Raw genomic sequence first — 27,517 nt, 5'->3', positions numbered from 1 at the left:
CAGACTAACAATTTCCCAAAAATGTCACATTGCGCGCATGAAAAATGTCCTTGTGACAAGCGCCAACGCCAAGCGGCGTTGTGCTGTGTGTGTGTGTGTCTGTGAGGTCCTTGGACCTGTGTGTGTGTGTGTGAGTCCTGGCTGTTCATCAACAAGGTCATGAGTAAATACGTTTGGAGCATGCTGTTTTTGCCGTTTATTCTCTAACAAAGCCAAGGCAGGAACAAGAACAAAAAGAAAAGTAAATCAAACAAAACAAAATAAAATAAAATAAAATACAAAAAGTGAAAGAAACAAAAGAGATGGGAAGAGGAAGAGAGCGAAATAGCAGGACAGAAATTTATTGCCATATCTGTAAAATAAAGGGAAGCTTCTGCTGATGCTTCTTATTGATATTTATACAAAATACATTGGCACACAGACATATGTTTTCGATTCCTGTGCGCGTGTGCTTGTATGTTAGCCTCATTTATAATGGCGTCTGCTTGGCAATTTGTTGTGTGGCAAAAAGAAACGCAAATGTGTATCGGTAAATCAAAAAGGACATTATTGGCTGCTTGTTAGACGTAAGCACAATTGCCAGCCATTACGTAGGTGTCTCTGTGTGTGTTTGCCTCTGTCCATGTGTGCGTGTTTGGTATGTCCTGTTTGTGTTTGTGTTTGTGTTTGCCAATGGACGACCGCTAAGTGCGCTTAAGCGTCAAACCAAATTGGCCGGCCCTTTGTTCTTCATCGCTTAGCTGAAAGTGCACTTTACCTTTTCCACCCATAACCTCCTCCACCCATACACACACAACTTTACAACTCACACAAATACAAACACAAATACAAATACAAAAAAAAAAAAAACACTCTCATTCACGCACGAGTATTTTACTACTCGAAACTTATTTGCTATTCACACTCGATTAATCGAAAGCGTTTCGCTTATGGCTTTGATGCAACTTTTTAATTGAATTCGACCGGCTGATGGAAAGTTAAGAAACTTCCTTTGATTGCGTTCCATATCCAATCGTTGTGCTAGATAGTTTCCAATTGATTATTTATTTATATCCGTTTGGCTTTAAGTTTTTAAAGAAAATTGTATTGGATTTGATCGTTTTGTAATGAATAATAAATCCATATTGAATGTACTTAAATTAAAATCTTGTGAAATCTTCAATGTAAGCCGATCACATAATTTTCAGATAGAATAAAATAAAAGAAATCTTGATAACATTTTTTAAACTTAAACTTAAATGAAATTAAATATTCTGTTCAAACAGGAAAAAGGATTTGTATCGATACTTTGTTAAGAACATATTTTCAACATAGTTTTCACAGATCTTTACTTACAGGTTTTTAAATGATTGAAAAGTACATGTGTGCGTAGCTAAATTTTTGTTAGTTTCATCCGGAAAAATCGCAAATATTTTGTGGCCAGTGCCGCAGAATGGCTATCGTGTGCACGTCAGTCCAGGGCCATGGCTAAGTGAGTGGCAATGTGTGAGCACGGCAATTTTCAACTATTTATGAGTCCGGAGGTCCCTCCCCTCCCCCATTTGGATGGTGTGGTAGGGGAGGGGAGGAAAGAGAAGGGGGCTTGGGCTCCTCCTCCGGGAGTGTGGCACATGGAGCTGCCGCCTTTGTGCTAACCTGTTTTTGTTTTTCCAGCCAAAGTTGGCACATAAATAATGAAGCACGGGGCATAAGTTCCCATTGATTTCGCAGTGTGTGCCACTGAATGTGTCTGTGTGTGTGAGTGTGTGTGTGTTTGCGGGGAGGATGAGTGCGGTGGTGGACTATTCACCGTATGACTCTGGAGATTAAGCCATTGTTTGCACTGAATGTGGCGCTCAGTCTGAGCTGCGGCTTAGCGGCCTGCGTACGCAAACAAAAGTTGTTCGAGGGATTGCAGATTGAATGGTGGAGCGGGTGTTTTAACCCAATTCCGGATGGGTAATACCCGTAACGAGCGTGGGAGTCGATTAGGCCTTGACGAAATCATGAAAAAACGGCAAACGTAATTGCACTGCTCGTTTGTGCAGATGGTTTATAAAACTTTAATGTTATGGTTTAATATACTGCAGTGTTTATGAACGTAATTTCTAAAAATAAATTATATTTTAGGAAACCTGTGCTTTAATTCAAAAACACACCAATCACAACCTTTTCCTTAATGATATATCATAAAATATTGTTGATAAACAAATTTGTTCCTTAAATGCTTCGCTCTTTATAGGTTTTAAACAGAAAAATGTAATACAGAGATGTTCAAATCCAGCTGCATTTTTTTAGTTACCACATATATGTATCTTTCATGTTTATCCTTCATTAATGGTGTCCTATCTATTCCAGCTCCAGCAGTGTAATGCGCCTTGGGGGCAGTGGCATTCCATACGACGGCGACCCCCTGACAATGAGCGCAGCTGGCAACGACTATGCCGAACTCTGTGATCTTGGACCCTCGCGATGGAGTGCCCGACCCTACGGATACAATGCGACCGCAGCGGCAGCCGCCAGCTTTGGCCTTGGGCCCTCGATGGGCGGGACGCAGTCGTCGTCGAGCGTGCCGACGGGCGGATCGGCGGGGCTCAGCGGGCACCACCTGCGCGGTAGTGGGGCGCCGGGGCCGAGCAGTTTCGAGGCGGAGGACATTGGCCTGGCCTTTGGCATGATCAGTCCGCCGCCGGGCAGTGGACCCTATGGCGGATCATCGGCGGCAGCAGCGGCGGCGGCGGCAGCCAGCGGATCGCGCGTAGGCAATAGTACCAGCTCGCTGCGCGGCGCAGGCGGTCGATCCGGATTGTACTACTCGCCGCCGGGCACCTCCTACACGATCATCGAGCGCCCCCACTCGCCGCACTACTACTTCAACTCGGCAGGCGTGCCCACCAAGGGCGGCTCGCTGCCGGGGCGTGGCAGCGCCTATCTCAGCTCCTCACCCGCCAGCCACATGGCCGCCGGAACGGCGGGCACCCTGCCCACCTCGACGGCCGCCAGCGGACGGTCGATGGGCCAGCACGCCAGCAGCAACGGCAACAAGAAGCGGCCCATCTCGCCGGAGCAGGTGCTGCGCATGTTCGGAGCCACCCAATCGTCATCAGTTCCTACGAGTAGCTACCACTACAGCAACGGCGGCACGCGGGAGCGGGATCGCACGGGCAGGCGCAGCCCCGCCAGCAGTCCGCCCTCCACCACCCACCAGGTGGGTTCTCTTTACCTTTACATACCTACAAAGCAAAGAACTTAGGGAAATAAGTAAAAATAATCGTTAATGGCTTTTAATTTTAAGAGTCCACCAAATTGGGTATGATTTAAACGCACTTTGTGGACGCTGGTGAAAATAGTTTAATAATGATGCTTTTAAACAAAAATAACAGTGGTTCTATTAAGTTAAAAGTTTATTATAACCATTATTCTCAAGCCATGGTTAAAATCTCTATAGACATATAGTCAGTCTTTTTAGTGTTGCTGCCTGCAACACTAAAATCTGAGAAAATAAATGCCGAAATTATTATACACGCTAAATCAGATTTTAAATATATAATTTTTGGCTTTAAAACATATGTTCAAGCCTTAAGTTTTCTGGAATTGTGATGAATTTAAGTAATCAAAATCTTATTAAAGCGCGAACAATGCCCTTCAGTTTGAAATTCCCTTAAAATAATTTTGAGTGCGGAAATTGTAAGGCAGTCTCTTTTTTTTAAATGATACATGAAGTATACTTATCTTTTGGGTCTTCATTTTTCAGATTTATCGGGATCGGGAGCGGGAAAGGGATCGCAGTGTCCCGAATATCCACGAACTTACCACGCGAACCGTTTCCATGTCGCGCGACCAGCAAATCGATCATGGTTTCGGCATTTGCGTCAAGGGAGGCAAAGACTCAGGTGAGTAAAGGGATATCTATACTGTTTACCTTTTACTTGGTTCAACTAGTCGTATACGTAATGCCAAAGCTGTATTTCTAACTCCAAATAAGGAACTTAAGCCATGGTTTTTATTAAATTAGTAACTTGTAGAATATTTAAATATTTTAAAAGGATTTAGTCAGAATGAAAATAACTAGTATTAAAGTGCGTATTTTGACGCATTTATGGAAATTGATTTTGATTATAATAACAAAGAACTGTAAGCAAGTTAAGCCCTCCGTTTCTCGGAAAATGTTTTACCTATTCAATTTTCCCCGTGCTGTTTGATTCGATGTCACGCCCAGTCGCTTTGGCTGACGGTTCTCCCAGTTCCTTTTGGCATGGGAAGCTCTTAGGTGCAATTTAGTTTTCAATTTCGTTTTATTGTCCGGGTCTCTCAGAGCCGGGGTGTCCGTCCGCGTCCGTGTACAAGTAACCACGTGCATTGGCATGCATGTTTGTGTGTGACAAACCGCCAGCAGCTTTGACATTTCCAAGTGCATTTTGCACCTGACTACCTTTTTGGCTAACCAGCTCTTCCTGCCCCCCTCTTCCTATGCCACTGCTATTGCCTCCCCTTCCCCTCCCCTTCATTTCCATTTCCTGTCGTTGAATGTATTTTTAGTTTGCAATATGCGCACGGCTTTAAAATCGATAAAAATCTATTTAAGTTGCCCCCGTATGCAGGCTTCTCTTTTACTCATCCCACCTCTTCAGTTTTTCCTCTTTTCCTCGACGCCATTGTGCAGATTCACACACACACACACACACACGTACACGTGCTTTATAAATTAAACATAAAATGGCTGCCGCACTCCATCCTCAATCCTCTGTAAAATGGCAGAGCTTAATGAAAAACATCGAAAAAAAATAGGGGCTCGAGGAAGAAAGGGGTTTGGGAGTGGGTAATTCTGCCTGGGGGTGTGGTGGAACTTTTATTAAAAATTGATTGTGTGAGTGGGCTGACTAATTGATTTCCCCCCTCCACGTTTTTTTTTACGCTCCCCCCGCAGGCTTAGGCGTCTACATCTCACGCATCGAGGAAAATTCGGTGGCCGAACGCGCCGGTTTGCGACCCGGTGATACAATCCTAGAGGTGAATGGCACCCCCTTCACCTCAATCAATCACGAGGAGGCGCTGAAGGTGAGCATCTCTCAAAATATTTACGCCCGCATAAATATTTATATCTCTTTTGATCTTTATTAAATATTTTGTAGTAGCTAATGTTATTTATACTTAGATAAAATTCGATCAAAGCACACAGATATGTGGGTGAAAAAGAAGGGTGCTGTCAGTCCCAAAAATAAATATTTATTGAATATTAAAATTTACGGGTTAGAGGACAAAGTATTAGAAAAAGGGCAAAAAGAACTTGCCAGATATTTTAAGAAAGGAAATAAGTATGCAAAATACAAAGCCCTTTTCAGATATTATAACATTGCATATTGAATAGATCGAATTAAAGTCAAGTTTATTTTTGCCAAATCAAAACAGACTGGAAATAAATTCTGAAGGCAATTTAAAATCTTTTTAAGGGGACACGAACAATCCCTATTTCTGAGAATTTTCATCTTGTCCTGCCATTCCTCCATCTTTGTCGCTGCCTTTCGTTCGACCCTGACAGCCATGTCAAATTTTTCTTCCATCAAAAAATATCTAATTTTATTGTACATTTTATTGATTTTTAATGTGATTTTCTAGCCAGGCCGTGCTGGTATCGGCAGCCTCAGTTTGTCAATCGCTGGCCCTTAATAGTTGCCCATAATGGGGTTCTATCCATCAAGCATGTGTGTACATATGAGCAAACATGCTACATATTTATATACACGTACATTGGGTAAACTGTATTCAGTAGGCCACCATCGTCTTTTATGGCCGACACTTGACAGAGTAACCAAAAGAAAAGGATTTTGTACCGACCGCCTGCCAGTTGGCAGCTGCCTAACAACGAAAGTCAATTTATTGTGGAATATTTTATGTGACACGTTATCATAGTCAATGTAATTCTTTCTAAAACATATTACTAGATGGCTAAAAGGACGAAGGCTTAGCGAATACTGACACATGGTGTGCCATTTCTCACGCTTTCTAGCAATTTAAACTTTAACCGTTTTCGACAGAACTTGTTTGGGGGCGCACACAGCGAAGATAAACATAAATGCAAATATATAGACTGACATTTCACCCATACCCCGGATCGATTTCTGTCTGCTTTGAGCGATTTTTCGTAGTTGTTTCCTATACAAGTATATATAAATCTTTATGCACTTGATACAAGTTTTGTATGAATATAACTAAACCAAATACGAACATACATTTGAGAAAAAAATAATACACTAATACAAATATACACTGAGAAAAAATTGGCAATAGACTAGTCGCATTTTGTACCCTTATTGTTTCAGTATATTGATTTTTATAATTGCTATTTACTTAGACTTTATTTAATTGGTAGCTTTAGTTGACCGACTTGACTCAGACAAAAATAAACAAATGTTTTGCATACCTTTTTGCCAATTACCTTCTTGCTAACTTAGTAGACGCCTTTTCTTTATATAAGACCTAAGATCCAATCACAATTTTTAAAAGCTGCACATCCTTTTAACTAAAAACCGAGCTAAGCAGAATGCCAGAATATTTATTTCCCCGATGAGTGATAGAGTGATTCGGCCACAGAAGCTTATGGCGCTTCGTTTTAGATGGACACAACTCGCAAATATTATTTAAAATTTAGAGAGCCCCAAGGAAAGTCGACCGCAAACCAAAAAATTAAGACTTCGACCAAACATTAAATCCCCGAAAGTGAACAACACCTGTGAGGATTCACAGACCAATTTGCACACAGCACCCGCATCTGCTTCCCCGCCCTTGGACCAAACACAATTTTGCACATTTTCACATTAGTTTTTTGGTCGGGAACAATTAAAATAATGACAACAAATGTGAAAAGCGACGGTGAAAACTGACAGCAAAACCAGACCGCAAAAACCCGCCGACAAAATGAAAGTCAGAAGGGCAGCAGACACGCCCACACTTAAAGTTAATTAATAATTTGGGGAAACAATTTCGCCATCACTTTACGTACACGTTTTTGTCCAAGCAATTTGCGAATTTTCATTTAATTTTATTAATTTTCATTTAGTACTTTGCTCCTTTCCTCTATCTCTTTCTCTCTTCTTGTTGGTTCGTTCCGTTTTGCTCGCATCTGTCCCTCTCTTTTGTGTCTCTTCTATTGCCACATTTTTTCTTAACGCAGAGATGTGTGCAGATATTGAAATCGTCACGTCAAATCAGTATGACGGTGCGAGCGCCGCCCACGCTGAACTCGACCGCCCCGCTGCACGGCTTCGGTCCGCCCTCCCGCGACCCCATGTACGCGTCGATGGCACCCCCCTCCACCCACAGAACCAGGCGGCAGCGGCAGCAGCGGCGGCGGCCGCCCAGGGGGCGGGGCTGCCCTTCCGCCAGACCTGCTCGTGGATGGACCGCCACGGACGACCCGCCTCCCCGCCCATGGAGTACGGGGGCAGGCGCAGCGATCGACGGGATCGGTGAGTATATAGGTTTTAAGTTTTATATCTTCTACAATCACAAGTCTCTAGCCTTTTAAAGTTTAAGTCAACTAAATTTTTTAAATGGCAAATTATTAATTACTGAGAAATTATATTTCAAACATCATATTTTTCAAAAGATTTTCAAACTCCTTAAAGTAAATCCGTCGGTTTAAAATTGTGAAATTTAGACATTTTAATGACAAAGTCTATATTCGAAAACAATTTTTATTAACAACTTTTTTTTGTCAAATCGTAATCAAGATCTTTGGAGGTTTGTTTATCTCTACTCGTCCTATAGGACAACGATTTCTAAAGCGATTTTTGGGAGGCTTTTATTACTCTTACAAATATATACCCTCCTCTTCTCTACAAGATGTTTATCTAGTATTATTATCATTTTGTTTCTTTAGAATACGACGCGTGGAGCTGCTGATCGAGCCCGGCCAATCTCTGGGCCTGATGATCCGCGGCGGCGTGGAGTACGGCCTGGGGATCTTCGTCACCGGCGTGGACAAGGACAGTGTGGCCGATCGGTCCGGACTGATGATCGGCGACGAGATCCTCGAGGTCAACGGGCAATCCTTTCTCGATGTGACGCACGACGAGGCGGTGGGTCAGTTGAAGTACCACAAGCGTATGTCGCTGGTGATACGTGACGTGGGCAAGGTGCCGCACTCCTGCACCTCCATCGAGATGGAGCCCTGGGATGCCTACAGTCCAACGGGCACAAGGTGGGTGTCCAGAACCCCAAAATTATGATTAAGGTCTATAAAATTTATAATTTGATGTTACAGAGCACGCCGAAAAGGTCAAATTGCGACCATGGTGGAGGAGAAGGCGCGCTCTCTGCTGCCCCGTCATCACTTTGCAAGCCTTTCCTACTATATTGCCGAATATAGTGCGAAAGCAATGACCATAGATGCCTTTGTTGCCGTCTTATTAGAGATGTTAGATACGTACGAGAAGGTGAGTTAAAACGGGGAAAAAAATATATGAAAATGCCTGATTGTTTTAATTTCCAGCACTCGCTAGTGACGGAGATACGGGAACTGGTATTTCCCGAGGATCGCACGCGATACGACGAGCTAGTCTATCGCAGAGAACGCGATCCTTACAGCGTGGATAGGCATAGGGTAAGCCAGAAGATTCTTATTATCTCTTGGCCCCCATGTAAACCCCTTTATCTTTTACAGCGTAAGGGAGACCCCGCCCGTGACTTGCCGGTAAGCTTTTTAGAAGATTTATTCTACGACACAGACACCATATACACTTAGTTTTAAGAGACATTTCTCTAAACTGAAAATACCCAAAACACTGAGCATGTTCTACCAATTAAAGTCAAACTAAACGTTGATTACTGTTCAACCGGTCTACTGTCCACTATTCGTCTATATATACTATACTTATATATCTCCTACAAAATGTTTATTGTTTAGTATATCTTTCTCTTCTTGCTGTTGTCGTTGATAATTGTTGTCACTGTATGTTTGTAACTTTTACTTTAATTTATCTGTTTCAACTGTAGACAAAATACAAATAACACTCGACAAAAAGAAAATCAAAACAAAAACTTGTAGTTTAATTGTTGAACGAGATACACTTGATACTTTCTTTAGCCACACAACTTTAAACCAGTTACTGCTTCTTTCATTTCCCAAAAATTGCATGTCATTTTCCTTTGTTTTCTGTTCAGAAAGCTTTCAGTAACTCGCTTACCTTTAATTCGGCCCTTTGTAAGTAAATTTACATTACAAAACAAAAGCAATCAAATCGAATGTCAATTTTTCCAAAACAAAAACACATAAACATACAATTTTAGTTACATTGTAGTGGCAAAGGTTTTTTTAAAAATATTTTTAATAATAAGAAGTAGGCGCGGAGTGGCGTCAAAAAATTATGACAATGTAAATTAAGCAAAAACGAAACAAATTCTATATTTATTACATGCATAATTGCAAACAATTAATAATATTTTAAGGTACAGTTGACTCAAAAAAGCACAACTGTCGTTGTAAATAAAAATTATAAATTTCTACTATATATATATATATAACAATACTTAAATATGACTGTATCAAAAGTCACTTAGATAAAATTTGGTGAATAGCTTTAGTATTACGTTTAAGTAACGAAATTACTGTAAGATAACAAATCGAACCCAAGTTATTCCACTTCAAAAATGCACCAAATGAATAAACAAGAAACCACAACAGTCACCAAGAATCAGCACCAGAATAAGCATATAAATACCAAGCAATATAACTATCGATTGAAGTACAAATGCACTACCAGACACTCTATCTCTGTCGCTCTCTGCCTCTTAGATGCTATCTATGTATCGATCTGTCTCTCTATCTCTGTCTCTATCTATGCTCGGTAGAATTCTACGGAAGCCTAGACTAGAACCCCTTTCACTCACTCACTCTCAAGCTGTCCAGCTGTCACTGTCTCACTCGCTCTGAATCGTATGCAAACCAAATCGTTCGTTTCGTTTCGATCCATTCCGTACCATTCCGTTCCGTTCCCCAACAGGTAACAGCCGATGATTTGGAAATTATAGCCGCCACCGGACGGAGTCCTTCGTCGGACTCGGGATTGGGCATGACCGTTACGGATATACACAAACGGTACCTTGCTAATAACCGAAAACCCATTTCCCATAGCACCTGATCCTTAACCCATAACCCCAATCAGTGTTGGGAAGCGTACTAATTTATCGCAATTTCCAATCAGAGAAATTAAGTTAGTTAAAACTTACATAACATTGTCATCATCTATGTGAATATATCAATAGATGAAGGTGTTGATCACAAACGTTGAAATAGTTAAACGAACTTTCTTAAGCAGCTAAACCCAGTAGGGAATTATTGCGGCAAAGACGGCAAACTCAGGTAGAACAAATTAAAAAACTTTTCAAATTAAATTAAATTAGGGAAATTGGAGATTTTACCTAGATAGAACAAATGCAATAATATATTTATTTACCTAAGCCAACTAATCTTAATATCTGGGTACTCCCCAACACTGATCCCAAAACCAAACCAAACCAAACTCTCAACCAAAACAGTTAACTGACCTAGTGTATATGTATACGATAGACCCGCACTACAGTTGCCCCATCGACCCATGTCGGCGGGACCCATACTGCATCGCTCACAGCCAGCATCACATTATCAGACAGCAAGCCACCAGTCGTCATCATCATTATCGCCTCCACAACAACAGCAGCAACACCAGCAGCAACATCAGCAACAGCAGCAACATTATCCACCCCATCATGCCTCATTGCGTCATCTGGGCGGAATTGGCGGCAACGTGGGATCTGGGCGACATCATCACCACCATCCGTTGGGACCAAGTCAATTGAAATTCAAGCAGGCCAAAGACAATCAGCAACAGGTCAGGACCGAAGCGAATCGGGCGAACAGGGTAGCAAGCTATCAGTCTACTACTTTCACTGTTCCTCAAGCTGTTCTGTTGCAGATTTAAGATCTTACTAAGTTTTCCCATCTCGAACTAAGGCTCTTTTACGAAAAATACTTCCAAGCCAGTTGACCAAAATTTAACTATTTCTATCTTGTGCATCGAATTTCCAAAGGGTTTCTTTATATTTCATGGCACCCAAATTGGTTTAAATGCTGTATTTTTAATTTCTCAACGCTTTGGGTAGGAAAAAATTGACATTCGCCGAGGTTTTCGACTGTCTGTTGTGTATGTTTTACTTTATTTTGTATCTTTAGTGTCTTTATCTATTCATCTCTATCTCTTTTTTGTATCGTTGTCTCTTGTTGTGTGTGTAAAACGTCTATTGTCGTCTTTTTTTATGTTTGAATTATTTTCCATGTTTGTCCAACTGCTCAATGTGGTTTTTATTTACGTTTTCGTCTCGTTTTCCGGTTATGTTGTACTTCCTTTTTAAATGTTGTCCAATTGGCTATTGAGTGTTGTAATACCGTTAAGTCGCATTAAGACCAGTGCCAAACTGAATTGGTTGGTTACCAGCAGAAACTAAAAAAAACTATTTAAGCCGCTGAACAATTTATTTTGTAAATTCTTTTATCCCGGCTTAGGAATACGGCTGTGAAGAGCACAGAACTCGCCGGGGCAGCGAAACCCTTTTACCGGAATACGATCAAGATGCGGTGAGTAAGAGCGGCGATCGCGATTTTGTTGTAGGAACACTATCTTCTTGGGGGGGATTAACTGTAGAGAGTGATTATATTATTCGTAGTGCAAAGTAACACCCATAAATATATATCTTATCTTCCATTTGCTCATTCCATGAAGTGCCATTTCATGATCAGCACACTCCAACTCAATAAAAAAACTATACTCAATTTTTGTATTCTTTATTATTTATTCTTTGTATCTGTAACTGTATCTGTATCTGTATCTATAGTACGTTTACTAGTCTAACGCTAAGCTTAAGCACTATCCTACGGGGGTTATGTATGGGCAGCATGTTTGCCTAGCCAGTCGGCTATGTGAGGTCCTCCTCCTCACATCTTGTCGTGCATGGAGCCGTCGGCCATCATGGGTAGATGGTAATCGCGTGGCGGCGTGAAGGGTCGCACAAAGTGTCGCCACTGCCGGTGGTGCAGGGGCGGGGGCGGCTGGATGGGCGTGGATGTGGGCGTGGTCGCGGCCGCTGTCACCGCATGGTGGTGCTGCTGATGGCAACTGTTGGGCTCGAATTTCGGGCGTGGTATGCGCAACTGTTTGATCTCCGTCAAATAGGTTTCCATGTTGTCGCCAGTCGCCTGTTGATGTTTGATTTGTTTAAATGATTTGTTGTTCTTTGGCCAAGTTGCAATCAGTGTGGAGTGGACTTTGTTTGAGGGTTTGTCATTGCACTCGATGGAAAAAGTCGGTTAAAGTAAATATGGGGAATGGGTGGGGGTTTGGTAAACATGGAAGTCCTGAGAGCGTCAATTTTTAACAACCCTGACGGAATTAGTTCAATTTAAATTGCCTGATTTTCATAGTTAATTTTTTCATTAAAAATGAAAAGGAACTTATTTTATTTAGTATTAAGATCTGTGAATTATGCGTTACCATCAATACAAATCTTTCCTTTAGATTATAAAGCTACATTGTTATTTGTTCAAGCTATTAAGGTTTTTTATATTTTAAAAACAAAAGACAGCCAAAAAGTATTTTTTAAGGATTTGTTTAAACTGCTATTAAATTTACAACTTATATATCAAATATTCTCTCATTAAAAAAATGTAATGAAAAAGTCTTTACAATCCCAAAATGTTGAGATATTGCGAAATTCAATTACGTGGGAGCTAGCATTTCTTCATGGGTATAATAAACATAAAGAAGAATATTCCTATCCATAACAGGGTTACCTAATGAATTTACAGCATTAAGTTGCAAACTATTTCTTTCGTGCAAGAACTGTTCTTTAACAAAGAATCTTTTTAATGTACTGCAAACATTACTTATTCAGCTCTAATTTGGCTCAAAGTGAAAACTCGAATACTTCAATCTTTTGATGAATGTTTCCTCTCTGAGCAAACTTCGTCAGCCAGGCACTCAGCTCTCCCCCACAACTTGTTGAGTAAGTGCAGGAAAAGTGAAAGTAAACTCACCGCCAAAACCTCAATTTAGAGTGTGTGTGTTATGTGTGAATGCGGAGTGCTTGGCTAGAAGACAAGACAAGAAAATTGCAATAATTTCCGCAAAAGGCGTTCAACCGTATCACATGCAGCCAGATGCAGTCAAGTTCAGGGCAGGATTTTCATTCGGTTCGCATGAAATTGATTTGGATGGTGTGGCAGCGGGGCAATGAGAAGCTAAACAGCTTGCGATCCGCTTGCTTAGCCCTGTTTACACAGCTGACACCATTTGGGCCGGCTTGACCGACCGATGAACGATGGTAGTTGGTCGATGGTAGATGGTAGATGGCCGATGTTCGCTGGTCGCTGGTCGATGGACAGACCCGACGGACTCGACCCAGACGGCAGCTGAGTAACCAGTTTGATTTCAACTACAACTGACAAACAACTTTTTGTTGGATGTCGCTTGTCTGGCTTATGGGACACTCACTTTTTCGAAATTACCGGGACGGGACAAGGGGATAGAAATCGAGGTGGGGCGGGAGATCAGCCAGAGCAACGGCCAAGACCAAAAACTTAAAGTGGGTCATTAGAGAAATGTACTAAATAAGGTACAAAACTTTGTCAAGAGCAAACGTAAATGGAAAGTAAACTGTTGTTGCTGCAAGCTAGATGGAAGAAGTTGTTTATAATGTAAATAAACCATTTAGATGCGTAGCGAAAACCAGTCAGAAGCTGAAAACAAAAACAAACCCAAGTCCGGTCGGTCTACGCATTCAGTTGGTTGAAGACTGTCAGTTTGAAGACATGTCTGTCAATAGGAGAACACTCTTCTTCAAAATAATGAGAACCTTAATTGAGGCAAACGGAGGGGAGGGAGAGGGGGAGGTGTGAAGTCTCGAATCTCGATTAACCGTTATGACAAACTCTTTTACGTCTATCCATTTTGTTGTTTTAGCAATCCGGACAGCTTGTCATCTTTTGACATTATTAATTATACTTGACTGGGTTCCCCGGGGGTTAGCTAATTATGTTACCTTTTATATACCCTAAGAAAATTAAGAGTCGTTTGTTGGCCTGAGGGGAGCTTTTCAAAGATTAAAGGTATACCTTAAAACAATTCAAAGCGAAAGCAAATTCTAAAGACAAAATATGTTTTTTACAAAGTAACATATAAAAATTTATAGAATATAGAAAAGTATTTTTTTTATACTAATTAGTTTAACAATTTTTTTAAATAAAATTGCTTAATAAAAAATCTATGTTTATTGTCTATTTCCAAACCATTAATTGTATAATTAATTTTTTGATTAAACAACTTTTTTTCTTAGTCCAATCGACACAAGTAATAAAATACAAATTTCATCATCAACATTTCCGATGTTTGATTTATGTAAAAAATAAACTTTAAGCTATAAGTATAGGCAACTGCTCTTTAGGCTAAAAGTTGATATTGGTTAACTATTAATCTCTAACATGGATTTCTTCTGCCTTGGGGAATTATCTTTTTTTGCATTCCATTTTTATCGACTTGTGACAGTTTCACGAAACCCCGATTTTGTTTGAATTTCATAAACATAATTTGTCCGACCTTGCAATGGCATTATTAAAATCCAGCTTTGGGATCGAAATACGTTGGGCAACTCCATCGATGCGGTGGCGAACCATTGGTGAACTCGGTTCCCCTCCCACTCCGATGCGTGTCTAATGACAAAAAGGTGCCCCTGCCCCCCAGTTCCTCCGCATTCACCAGCCTCCGAGTAAACACAACGAGGTCAATGGCATGTGCTATGAATGATGATTGCCAGCTTTTCGAATCGAGTTACAAAAATTGAGCCACTACGGCTAAAAAAACATCATCAAACACGACAACAAATCTTGGCTGCAAAAGTTTGCAAAGTCATAAATTTGATTGATTTCGGAATGGTTGCTCTGAGCAGCTTACCAAAAGACGCAAATAACGATTTAACAAAAATTGGGATAAAAAATTGTCCGAAAATGATGTGCGTAAGGAAAATACAGTTAAATGGGCTGGCAGCCAAGCAATTGACTGAAAGTTTTCATTATTGTTTGGAAAATTCTCTTTCTCTTGCCTGTGAAAGTTGTGTGCTGCCGGTTTTCAGAGTTGTTCCTTGGGTTCTGGTGAAATTTTTCTGGTTCTGCCAGTCTGAACCTTTTTTTTTTGAAAAACTTTTCTTAAAGTTAAACAAAAGGTGAACATTTAATTTATTGTCTAATTCACACTATTGTTATGGCAGCGATGAAGTCAGATGCCTGAGATCGCAGTTGTGCTCTGTGTTGTGACATTGGATATGAATAATTTTGTTAACATTTGGGCTAGCTCATTGACCTATAAAGCAACTGCCAGCTGACCGAATGTCTAAGAACAATTTATCAAATCTCCGGCTGTGATTTCGTTGATCGGCGGTGATGAGAAGTGGGTCAGATTGGTTGGTTGGAAATGATTGGTTAACTGAAACCAATTTTGATGAATGCATTAAGAGCGGAACAACGTTTTATTGGAGCAATCTCCATTAGGTTTCTCCTCGGAAAAGGGTTATTCTTATTTATGCCGTTTCCAATGGCAATTACTTTAGTCAGTTGTCAGTGCCCTTAGGCTTTAAGACACTCTGAAAGCCTGTCCAAAAAGCCATTAAAAGCACTTCGTTCGTTCTGCGCTTAATGCGAATTTTTTCAAAACCTTTTGGCTTTCCCTACAACTGACAGCCGATGTTTTTTTTCTGGGTCGAAATGTTTAGCAACTATTTCGCAGTCTTACCACCTAGAATCCGCCATTTCCGTCAGCAACTTAATTGCAGAAAAGAAAGACAACAAATCAGCCGAAAACCGCTGTCTACCTCTGGCAATTAAAAAAGTAACGAAACAAAAACAGAAACAGAAGCAGAAACAAAGGAAATTAGCTGGGCCAAAAAAAGGTGAGAAATAGAAGTTAATTGAATGCAAAATGCAAAGCAATAAAGCAGCCGACACATGTCGGACTAGTCTGCCAAAGGCCCCAAAAACTGAGCGCGATGATGATATAACTAAAGTCGAACAGAAGAGCCAGGCCAAACTTCTGCTGGCATTATTATTATTTATGCAACCATTTTGCCAGCAAACAGAGCGCGAAATGTAACGAAACGCGAGATTTGTCAACTCCACAGCCAACTTGTTTCTCGTTCAATTTAAGCCGAATAATACGCACTTTTAGCTGATACTTCTTGGCCGCACAAGTCGTTGTAAACGTATTCTGCTGCTCTGCTAACTGGGATTTCAACCTCACGTTCGAAGCGACGACGCGCGACTGAAACTGCAGACTTTTCTGAAGGTAGAGCTGCGGCTGAATCCATAGTTGCTGCTGCCCGGTTGTAGTTGCTCTTGTTGCTGTTGCTGTTGCTGCCGTTGCTGCTGCTTCGACTGCTGCCAAAAGCCAACGATGCCCAGCCAGCCGGAGCAGCAGACTTACTCTTTACTGGCCAAAGTCGTTGGCAGTTAGTAAAGAGTTTGAACAAAAATACCCAAAGACCTAGTCACATAAATAGAGTTGAACTTTCGTACTTAAATAATTTTAAATAAATTAAGGAAATTTAAATTTAAAAATAGATATATACTTAGTTTATCAGTAAAACAATATATACTAACAATGATGGTTGTAAAGAATTTCGAAAAATTAAATTTGAGCAATATATTTATTGCCTAAGATCTTTTTTGAATTTATTGAAGAATATATTTTTTTATAAATCTTCAGAAACCATTATACTAAAATTAAGTTTTAAATATATATAGTATATAATTTATTAGTAAACAAAATTTCATTTGGAGACCAAGATACATAAGAAATACATATTCAGATTTGTGGATTTTATGATTGATATGAGTTTTGAAACAAAAAAAAAGTGGTTTCGCAGCTTTGATTTGCCGTTTCGCCGTTTTAGAAATCTCTGGGGATCTAAAAATGATTAGTACAAGAACAAATATAGAAAGATTTTTAAAGAAATTTAAAGGAATTACAAATCTAATAGTTTCTTAAGTGTAAGCTTTTAAGGTAATCATAACAAATATTTAGGATAAGAAAAGAAGATGATTATGTTTTTTTACTTATTCTTTTCACAACCTACTATTGGTGTGATATACTTGACAAATTGGTATAGAATGCAATGCAAACATTTATCTCTGCTAGAGCATTTACTAGTCTGCTTGGCTTAGACATATTTTTTATCTTGGGGCCTGTGTTGTTGCATTTGAGTTTTGCTTTCTTTGACGTTTTGCCACTGAACGTTTTCCCAGTTACTTTTTATGGCCTAGTAATGTAAAAAATTACCCACAGCGATGACAGAAAACAATGGCAAGCTATTTGATAAACAAAGATTGTCAATATTTATGACTAAAAATTATACTGCAATTATATCGCCAAGATTTATGTTGTAAGTGTAAGTGTGAGAGTGCGATTTACGCAATGGTCAAACTGGAGTGACAAATAAATAAAATGTATCTCTGGGATACTGCGGTGGTAACTGCAGCTGACAGTGACTGCAGCTGTGCGACGTTTTTTGTTTCCTCCAGGCCCCTTGTTTTTTTTTTCTTTTATTTATACCACTTTGGTTTTGTTTTGCTCTGGCATGACGTAAACGGAAAATGTGTTATTTCTGCCTACTGACTCAGGCGGGAGTAGATGGCCAGGAAAGGCGAGTGCTTTTGGCATTGAAAAGAGATGATGCTCATTAGTCGTTTAATCGGTGATAATTAATTTTTCTTTTTCGGTTTCCCATCTTCTATTTTATTCGACATCGTTCCACGCTGCGTATGCGCAATGGATGGGTATCGCATTAATTGGAAACAGGAACAGGTAAGCTCAATGTTCGCCGCATTCGCCGTTTGTTACACTTTAAGCACTTTTCGAAACTATCTTTTCGACACACTCACACTCAACCAAATGCCAACACACACACACACACACACACACACACACACACACACAGACACACACATAAGTATATATATGTATTTAAACTCCAAATTATATACGTACATAACAAAGGAAAAACCAATAAGGAAGCAATCGTAAACAAAGAAAAAAAGAGCATAAACAAACTCTTGTAAATATTTAGCTCGCTACTCGGTTTTGAGCCATTTACCTAACTAATTTCGCCGATGGTGTTTCGTGTGCATAATTTTCAAATGCAAGAGGTGGGAACGGTGGGCGTATTACAGGCCCATGCAACGAAGCTTTGGAGAAGATTACCTCACAAAGTTTTGACATAACCAAAGCTAATTAGCAAATGAACGCGTTTTAGTGGGTGTAGGCATAGTTTAAATCCGAGATTATTCAGCGGAACAAAGGAAATTCAAATGGAGGCCTTAAAGTATGCTATTAAAATGTACTCGAAATGTTGCCAGCAACATTTGCGGCCAAGCAATCATACTTGCTTATCAACATGATGCCAATCAACATTTGTTGCCAAGTGCTAACAGGAAATTCTAGAAATTTATAGTGCACATATATATTTAATTAAAACATTTCCAATTCAGTTGAACTAGCTCTAATAGTAACAAATAAAAAAAAATAGTATTTAACCCATAACAACAGTAGAGATTGTAGAGGTAATTTGATTTAGATACATAAACAAACCCATTTTATGGTTAAGACATTAGCAATATATTGTTAGGTATTCAATTTCCAATTGTTCATCTTAGTAGTTATGGTTACCATAAATAAAAGTAACTCTTAACCTACCGTAATCTTCAAAATGTATTCAGTTCAACTATATATCCAGTAATAAACTAAAAGTAGCTTAACTAGTTTAATACAAACCTAGGAACCCCACAAATACCCACAGAATCCTCCTATTTCTTTCTCTCTTCAACCCTAGCACACTGATTTTCCCCCCTGATTTCCACTCGATTTCTCTCATTTCATTCGGCACCCTCAACTCCACCACCACTTTTGTTGTTCCATCAGATCCATAGACTCCAGATCGTTTTTGAGTTGGATTTCCGTGACCTCTTGTCCCGTACTCCCCGAAATTGTTCTTGTTTGTTCATTTGTGTGCATTTCAGGGCGGCTACTTAGATGGACTGCGTTCACATTTGGGTGGTTTAACACAACGTGTCAAATCATGGTATTGGGGACGACCTCTAGTAAGTGCCAATGTATTTTTCGTTAAACGTTAAAACGAAAACAAAACAAATACCTAATAAATAACAAACGACACCAGCAACCACAAAATAGAAATTGTGTTCGCAAGTTGAGTGGAATAATTTTTGTCTGCGAAATGTTCTCACAGTCTGCATTTTGTTTTTCTTTTGGAACAGATCTTTCAATTTGCATCTCGTTGCATTCAATTTAGCCTGAACTACTTAGTATTGTTGCTATCACTCTCTCACTCGCTCTCTATCTATGTCTCTCTCTCTCTCTATATCTCTGTAACTCTGTAACTCTGTCTCTCTATTAACTAACTTAACTAACTTAACCGTTTTTGAATGTGCATTGCAACGACAGCCACTGCAAGTGCCATTAAAATACCAAAATTAAAAGATTGTTGTACTAAATTCGATTGCATATCCAGCATTTTGTGTTGTATTCGTAGGAACTGTGTTTTAGTTTTGTGCTCTCATTCCAAATCAAATTTTGCTTGCCCCACAAGTTAAACCACATTATTTCCATTGTGTTTCGTTTTTTAATTTGTTCGTGGCGCACTCGAAAACTTTTCATATAGATTTTCTTAGTCTCTTTGTAAAGTAATGTAAGTATCTTAAACAAAAGCTAAACAAGACACAAGACTAAAAAGCCAACAATGCATTTAAAAGCGAAAGGTTAAGCCTTTATGACAAAAAATCAACCAAAGTGAAATAAAAAGAAACCCAAACAAAAAAAAAAAAAAAGAAAAGAAAAGCTTGAAAAATACATTTGCACATTTACGCATGAGTCACCCCGATTTCTAAACACACGCAAAATATCAATATCCGTATCAGCATCGAATTAATTGGTCTTGGTTCACCGCCAGCCATAATTCACCGATTCACCTCTCACACACATCGATTTGTAGTGTTTTACCATTTCTTTTCATTTGCCCTGTAATTAGTGTAAATCCCGATTTATGTTGGCCTTTATTTTAGCTGCTGCTCTCCCACACACCACACCACTATACAGCGACATCCACACACGCACCCCAATATCCTAGTTGTAGTTAGCAGCTCTTAGTCCTGTAAAATACTCGTAAGTTGAAGTTTTCAAGTTTTAGTTAGCGCTACATTTGGTCCTACCTAGTCCGACATAGTCTAGCTAACAAAATCTAAGTGTCTTAGTTGCCAAATCTTGCTATTAGCTTATAGAAATAGATTGTATAATAATTGTATAGTTGCAAAGCCTTAAATTGCACAAACTCAAAGACAAACACCAAAACCCAGCCACACACAGACTATTCCACCGATACGCACACAGCACTCGCATATTCATAATTTGCACTCTTGACCTCAGCTTAGTTCATGATACTAAATAGGTGAGAAGCCGATAGTCCAATATTTAGATGCAGTGACTTTAAACTACTCATTTCATTACGTGTGTAAAATGGTTTCAATTAAATTGAAAAATATTTTAAACTGTTTTCCGATTACAAAATATATCTGGTCTTTAATTTTATTTTTAATTTAATAGAAAAATATTTTATACAATTTTGGCTTAAACCAGAAAGTTTTCAGTAAAGCCAATTGCCATTCAAAGAATTGCATTCTCCAGTGATAAGCTGCTCCATTCTCCAGTGACAAACCACTGCAAAGCTAATCAAGCAATCAAAGCTTAAATCAACGAATAGTCCCATGTGGTGAAAGGTAGCCAAAAATCAAATGGAAAAAGGAAAAATGAAAACACTGCAATTCAAAGCAAATCAGCTCAGCTCAGCTTAGTTCAGTTCAGTCCGAATGTCAATCGATATCCACAATCTCTAGCTGTCCCCCATCTCTCTCTCTCTCTCTTTCTAAAGCACGCTTTTGGCATATGCTGTCCCACTGAAAACACCCATCCACCGACCCGAAAACAACCCCACCACTCAATTTTAAACCACCGTATAGTCAACTGCCATACTTTATTCAATTAAGTTTCTATCTGTATGTTTGAAAGTGAGCGAGAACCAAAACAAACAGCAAACACTTTCGAAAACGGCTACAAATCAAGAACTATATATATATTCTAACCATATTTCACACGCAACCAATACAGTCTACCAAGAAATCTACAACGTTTTTTATCTCTACTACAAGCAACTACAACGAATTCTTATGCAAATATCTCTACTATTTTCATTTTACATTCAACTTATTGTACGACAAAAATCAATCAAATGTTTGCTCACTATGCAAAATCCAAACCAAACCAAAAAAAAAAAAAAAAAAACAAACAAACCAAACAAATCTATTGCCAAAATACTATGTGGCCATATCTGAAAACCGAAATAATTAAATGAATAGGAGTTGGCCACAAAACTCTCACGGAGTTTCGATATGAAGGAAGAAGGCGGCACATTGCTGGGCGATAAAGGTGTACGAAGGCATCAGGTGAGTGCTACTCCAAACTAGTGCAAGAACACTAACTTAACAGATATCTACAAATAATAACTGAATACAGCACTTGAATGCCAACAAACAACTTTAATAAGACAAACAAAAATCGTATGAACAATGAGTTTCGGCTCATATTTAATCAGTGTTATATCGTAGTCATAAGACTTTCGTCGGTTTTTCTATTAAATTTTATACAATTCGGTCACCCCAGAACATTTCATGATTCATTCCAAACAAATCACACAAAAGTTTCTTCTTTCTCTCTATCTCTCTTTACCTAGCTCCAAAATAAACAGCAACTATGCCATTGAATATTTTAAACTAGCAATATTTGTAAATTTGAATTGGCCTACCTTTCCATAGCTTGAACCGTTTCCTATTGTTTGAACCACACGTAAATAAGTACAACAACCCAAAACAATATTTATTAACAAAGTCCTTGAATCAACCAAATGTTAAATTGCTTGCCTTTACCAAATCACAAAAAAAAATCTTTTTTACCAGCTTGAACCAAGTTATTTTTGATCAAACCAACACACAATTAGAACTTTAAGCTAATCTTAGAACTTATGGATATCGAAGAATTATAAATCAAACTTGAAATATTATTTGAAATCCGTAAATTATTGAATTGTTATTACTCAAATGCGAAACATTTGCTTTTCAGTCCATGCAGCGTCTGTCAGCGGAGCAGAATGGTGGTTCAACGACTGAACAAACACATGAACACAATCCAAACGTCGTACCTGATCATAGAGGCAACTTACACATTACAGTTAAGAAAACCAAACCAATTTTAGGTATTGCTATTGAAGGTGGTGCTAATACAAAACACCCGCTTCCTAGGATAATCAATATCCATGTGAGTACGCCATTAAATATAGCATGATTTTTATAATTAATTGAATATTAAAACAGGAAAATGGTGCAGCATTTGAAGCGGGCGGCCTTGAAGTCGGGCAACTCATTCTGGAAGTAGATGGAACCAAAGTGGAAGGTCTACATCATCAGGTAAAGTGTTATTTAAAATTTTAACTATAACGTTTATAAGATATTAAATAAACATTTCCATTTATTTTCCAGGAGGTTGCTCGACTGATAGCCGAATGCTTTGCTAATCGTGAAAAGGCTGAAATAACCTTCTTAGTTGTCGAAGCAAAAAAATCAAATTTGGAACCGAAGCCGACGGCGCTGATATTTTTAGAAGCCTAACATTTGCTTGCCCTGCCGGCCAGTGACCCATTGGAACGACAAAAACTCGAGTTCCTCTATGAATGGGGCATCGATTTAACGGAGACGCCAAAACCAATGCCAACACCAATACCGCTAACGAAAGCCAAGAATCCGCCGCCACTGCCCCATGAGATGCACAACAACATCAACAGCCACTATGGTAGCAGTGCGGCGATCAGCAATCATCAACCTCATTCGCATCCGCATACACATCCTCACCAGCAGCAGCAACAACAACAGCAGCAGCAACAGCAGCAACATCAAAACACCAAAACGCCCAATACAAACAACAGCAACACACAAGCAACACCAACGGGAGCAGCGACAGCTGCTAACAAACAACAACAGGTAAACACCAACACACCAACAAAGGCGTCGCGTGAGGCGACTCCCACGCGGGATTCACATCAGCAACATGCCACGCCTACACACCAGCAACAAACGCCCACCCGCCAGCAGCAGCTGCAACGTGAGCAACGCGAGCAACGGGAGCAACGTGAAACACGCGAACAACGTGAACAACGTGAACAGCGTGAGCAACGCGAACATCAGCTACACCAACGCGATCAGCAGCAACATCATCGCGAACGGCAGCAACAATTGCGAGAGCAACGCGAACAACGCGAAAGGGAGTATCAACACGAACACGAACACCACCACGAACAACACCCACACCAACACCACCACCATCGTGAACACCACGAGGAACAACACCACCACCATCATCATTATCATTCATCTGGATCACAATCACAACAGCAACACCAACGCTACAGCAGCAGCAACAGCTACAAATCTCATAATAATTCCGTTTACCAGTAAGGAGAAACCGAAAAGCAAGAGTCAAAAATACAATTCTCGCAATTGGAGCAACAATTTTTTGGAAACATTCTTTTCAAACTGCAACAGCAATTCAACCAGTAAACAGTTTAATTGTGCTACCTTTGTTGAAACAAAAACGAAGACCTATGCCCCTCATGCACGCCTCTTTCTACACTGAACACAACGCGCTTGTTAAAAATAAATATACAAAATTGTCCCACAACTACCACAAAACTATGTGGGTCACCATATCCTGCTATGTACCCTAGAAATGTGTTAATTTGTTGTAGCTGACGAGATGCTCTTACCAAAAAAATGTTGAAAGAAAGAAAGTTGAGTCTATAGTTTGTAACAACCCCTTATAAAGTTTTGTGTGTTTGGTTTGTTTATTAAACCCATTTCTGAAATATCAAATGCAAAATTTTAACACTGCCAAGGTTAATGAAAAACAATAAAAATATTAAAAAAATAATCAAGAGCATCTCTCTCACTTGGCTTTCCGTTCGATCCTTACAGTGCAGTATATGGCTCGCCCGAAAATTCTCTTAGAACTAGAACCAAAAACCACTCCTATCCTCAACTAGAATAACCAGAGACAAGACCTATCCAGTCCTTAGGTATCCGTATCCTAAGACCCTCTATCGAACCACGAACCACGCGCTAGACGAACTGTGTAAATCCGTGTAAACTCTATAACATATTATTGTATGATTATTATTACTATTGAGTATCAAGCGATCAACGTAGCTTAGACAGTTAGTCATTACTTGTTTACACTAGTGACGAGAAATGTTTACGTTCACGAGATTACTGTAAGAGCAATGTTAGTTGATGATAAACCCACAAAAGTCCCCAAGAAAAAGCATCCACAACCCAATAAGGCATACATTAAGAAAATCAAGAGCTTAAAATGTTAAAAACGAACAAATAAAATATCTAAAAATCCCTTAAACAGTAAGCAAAAAGAAGATGATGCAGAGAAAAATAAGCAAAAAAAAAAATGAATAAAGGCACAGACACTGTAAAATGTAAAAATAACCAGCAAACTAGTAACGAATTGTCGCTTTTGTTAGATTCAAACATACACTAACACACACAAATACACGTATGCACGCCACTCACACACACACGCATGCATATTGCCAAATTGATTGTATTTACAGCAGCTAATTGAACAAAACAAAAAAACCTACAACAAACAAAAATGAAGCCCACCTAAGCAAAAGTTAATTTGTAAAAATAAAAAGTAATCTTAAAATAAAATCACAAAAAATGTAAAAAGGTATAAATATATATTTAATAGAAGGAAGCAGTAGCAACGACCACACACACAAACTCACACTTACACTTACACTTACACCTACACCTACACCCACTCAGAAATACCTAGCCTTAAAAGCGCATCAACTCTAAATTTTAACCAAAATATCAAATTATATACCCGCTGTGTTGTAAGATAAATCGATTGATTCGTATATGATTCGAAATGGAGGGGATTATTAGAATTTTAAAATCACTTATAAAGTATGCTTTCAAAAAAGGAAATTTTTTAAAGCCATTGTGAGAGATTTTAAAACCCTAAAGATCTCTGCAGCTCCTTTAATAAATTAATAACTGATTACATATTAAAATCCTCCAACTATTTTCTCGATTAATCTGACAACACCGCAAGGCATATCCCTGTTATTAGTACAACTTAAACTGCACACTGCACAATTTTTGAATGTTTGTTAAATGTTTTAAAGAGCCAAGGGCCGACACCAGGAAAATCCGCTGCAAAATTGTATTCTCCTCACCAACTAACTAAGGAAAATTCCTTGCACCCAAACGAACTTATCCCAGGCGCCCAATAACTCCAACCCAAAGAAAATGGTAAACGAATTATGAAACTGCTAGGGCAGAGAGGCATCTATGTCTGCTCACGCCACTAAAAATGCAAAAATAACATTAACGCTGTAGAGAACAAGAAGAAATTAACGCTTAAAATTTGAGGTTGATTGGCATTAAGTAAAAGTTAAACGATGTTGAAGCAGGAAGAGCCGAGCCGACAGGGCGCGATCACGAGCAAGTAAAATAAATTATATAACTTTAAATGGCACGACGAACAACTTATTGTGCAAACTATAACTTCATACGTATTGTGTAAAATATTAGCAAAAGACAAAATCCTTTTTATAGATCAAAAACAAAACGAAACCAACGTATTTTTCGCTCTCTATCTTTCACCTTTGATTATACGATCTACCTATGTATATCTGTCACTCACTCAGTCAATCGTTCAGTCAATCGTTTCGGCAAGTTTGTTGATTTCGTTTGTTGTGTGTGATAGTGTTTGGAACTAAATGAAACTTTTGCATGTCACAAGAGCAATTTGTTCTCCGTAAGACCCCAAGGAGTTAACTTTGTGTCTAATGAATAGGGCTTGTTTTTTATATCATCTCGAATCTTCAAAAGGAAAACTATTTCTCTGCTTAACTCTCTCTTATTAACTCTCTTTATGTATGTGTCTGTGTGGAAAGTAAATATAAAAAATTATTACAATTGAAATTGAATCGTTATATGAGGTAATGTACTTGTATTTTTGTTGACTATTATGTAATTAAACGCTTTACTGAATATCAGTTATGTACATTTTTTAGCTAAAACTAAAAATTAAAATCCAAATTCAAGCAAAGAAGCTTATGCTGTTACTTATTGTTAGTGAATTTACCACAAAAAACAAAAAAAAAAAAAAACAAAACGAAACAAAAAACTACAAAATTAAAACTCAAGTTGAATTTTTCAAAATGTATAAAAAACAAAATCATTTTGCAACGTTCATGCGAGAAGAAAAGAATCAAGGGGATTGCCTTGTGGACGCACTTTCGCCTTTGTATATTGCGATACATTTTGATGAGAAGGCTTAACCTTAACTTTGAGAACTACCAGATAAATATCTATTTAATATAACGTATACATGCATACAAGCAACATATAAACATATACCGTATATAAAACGTATGCTAAACTATATCTAAATTGTAAACGACAATGAGAAGCAATTTTAAGCAAATGAAGAAATCCATTTCAATTTCAACTTCAATACCCCCCACATGCAAAAAACATACACGGATGAGGTAAACCATTTATGTGAATTAATATGTATAGTACTATATATAACTATGATTACAAACAGCAACAAGGCTATCTATATGCTATGCTAATGAAAGGGTAAACGGCATTTAAACTCATTCAACCAAAACCAAAACCAAAACAAACAGAAACAGAAACCGCATCACACGGGAAGTAAATGAAAGCTTATAAATACCATATAGAACCGTATATGTACCATACCATATAGATCCACAACCATGTACCACGTAAATATCGTATCGTAAATAGCAATAGCAGATAGTTATAGTTAATATGGATAGCTAAATTACCGAATAGCAAAGCCTCAGCCGAAGCAAACTTGTTGTACGATTAAGATTGAGCTAGACTTTTAACCAGAGATAATCCAACTTGTAGATATATCGATATATCACATATAAAGTGTATGATTGTGTATATTACCGGATAACAAAAGAACTCTTATGATTTCCAGGTCTCGCTTTTGAGTTGATCCTCTTTAAGCCCAACTAATATACATATATATATATATCAAGCCCCGAAAACCTTTAATGCATTCAGACCAGACCACAAAAACAACCAACTACAACAAAAACAAACTGTGCCACCTAGTACATAACAAGAAATGGTTATATATCTGTATCTGCTATTAAAACACATACAACTTAACACAGACTTGTACTATACCTAGATAAATTATATTTAGAGAAGGAAAACATTCAATGCTCACTTTTATATTTTTTATCATACATACATACTTATATCGAGAAAGCTAATGAAAAGGAC

The 27,517-nt window shown here is 38.7% G+C and overlaps 2 protein-coding genes across 2 annotated transcripts; one reads left to right on the top strand and one right to left on the bottom strand.

Moving 5' to 3' along the window:
- Window positions 1-1,374: 1,374 nt before the first annotated feature.
- Window positions 1,375-24,873, top strand: LOC108146737 (whirlin). Its single transcript, XM_041707916.1, is given in 18 exon segments — window positions 1,375-1,471; window positions 2,338-3,187; window positions 3,734-3,872; window positions 4,907-5,037; window positions 7,151-7,286; window positions 7,289-7,445; window positions 7,859-8,179; window positions 8,243-8,414; window positions 8,471-8,581; window positions 8,642-8,671; window positions 9,981-10,075; window positions 10,547-10,847; window positions 11,519-11,590; window positions 17,853-17,858; window positions 21,476-21,562; window positions 22,236-22,430; window positions 22,487-22,579; window positions 22,652-24,873. Coding segments are annotated over 18 exon segments (3,876 nt in total). The 5' UTR covers window positions 1,375-1,463; the 3' UTR covers window positions 23,624-24,873.
- LOC108146738 lies at window positions 11,782-16,557 on the bottom strand. The gene is made up of 2 exons (XM_017272842.1): window positions 16,218-16,557; window positions 11,782-12,208 (listed from the first exon to the last, which is right to left on the bottom strand). Exon 2 carries the CDS (start codon window positions 12,191-12,193, stop codon window positions 11,948-11,950), a length of 246 nt encoding a protein of 81 aa, XP_017128331.1. The 5' UTR covers window positions 12,194-12,208; window positions 16,218-16,557; the 3' UTR covers window positions 11,782-11,947.
- Window positions 24,874-27,517: the final 2,644 nt, after the last annotated feature.

This window comes from Drosophila elegans, unplaced genomic scaffold (assembly GCF_018152505.1).
Source record: "Drosophila elegans isolate 14027-0461.03 unplaced genomic scaffold, ASM1815250v1 contig_208, whole genome shotgun sequence".
In the NCBI taxonomy this organism is placed as follows: Eukaryota; Metazoa; Arthropoda; class Insecta; order Diptera; family Drosophilidae; genus Drosophila; species Drosophila elegans.
Note: the sequence above shows the minus strand (reverse complement) of the source record. Positions and strands in the feature narration are given on the sequence as shown.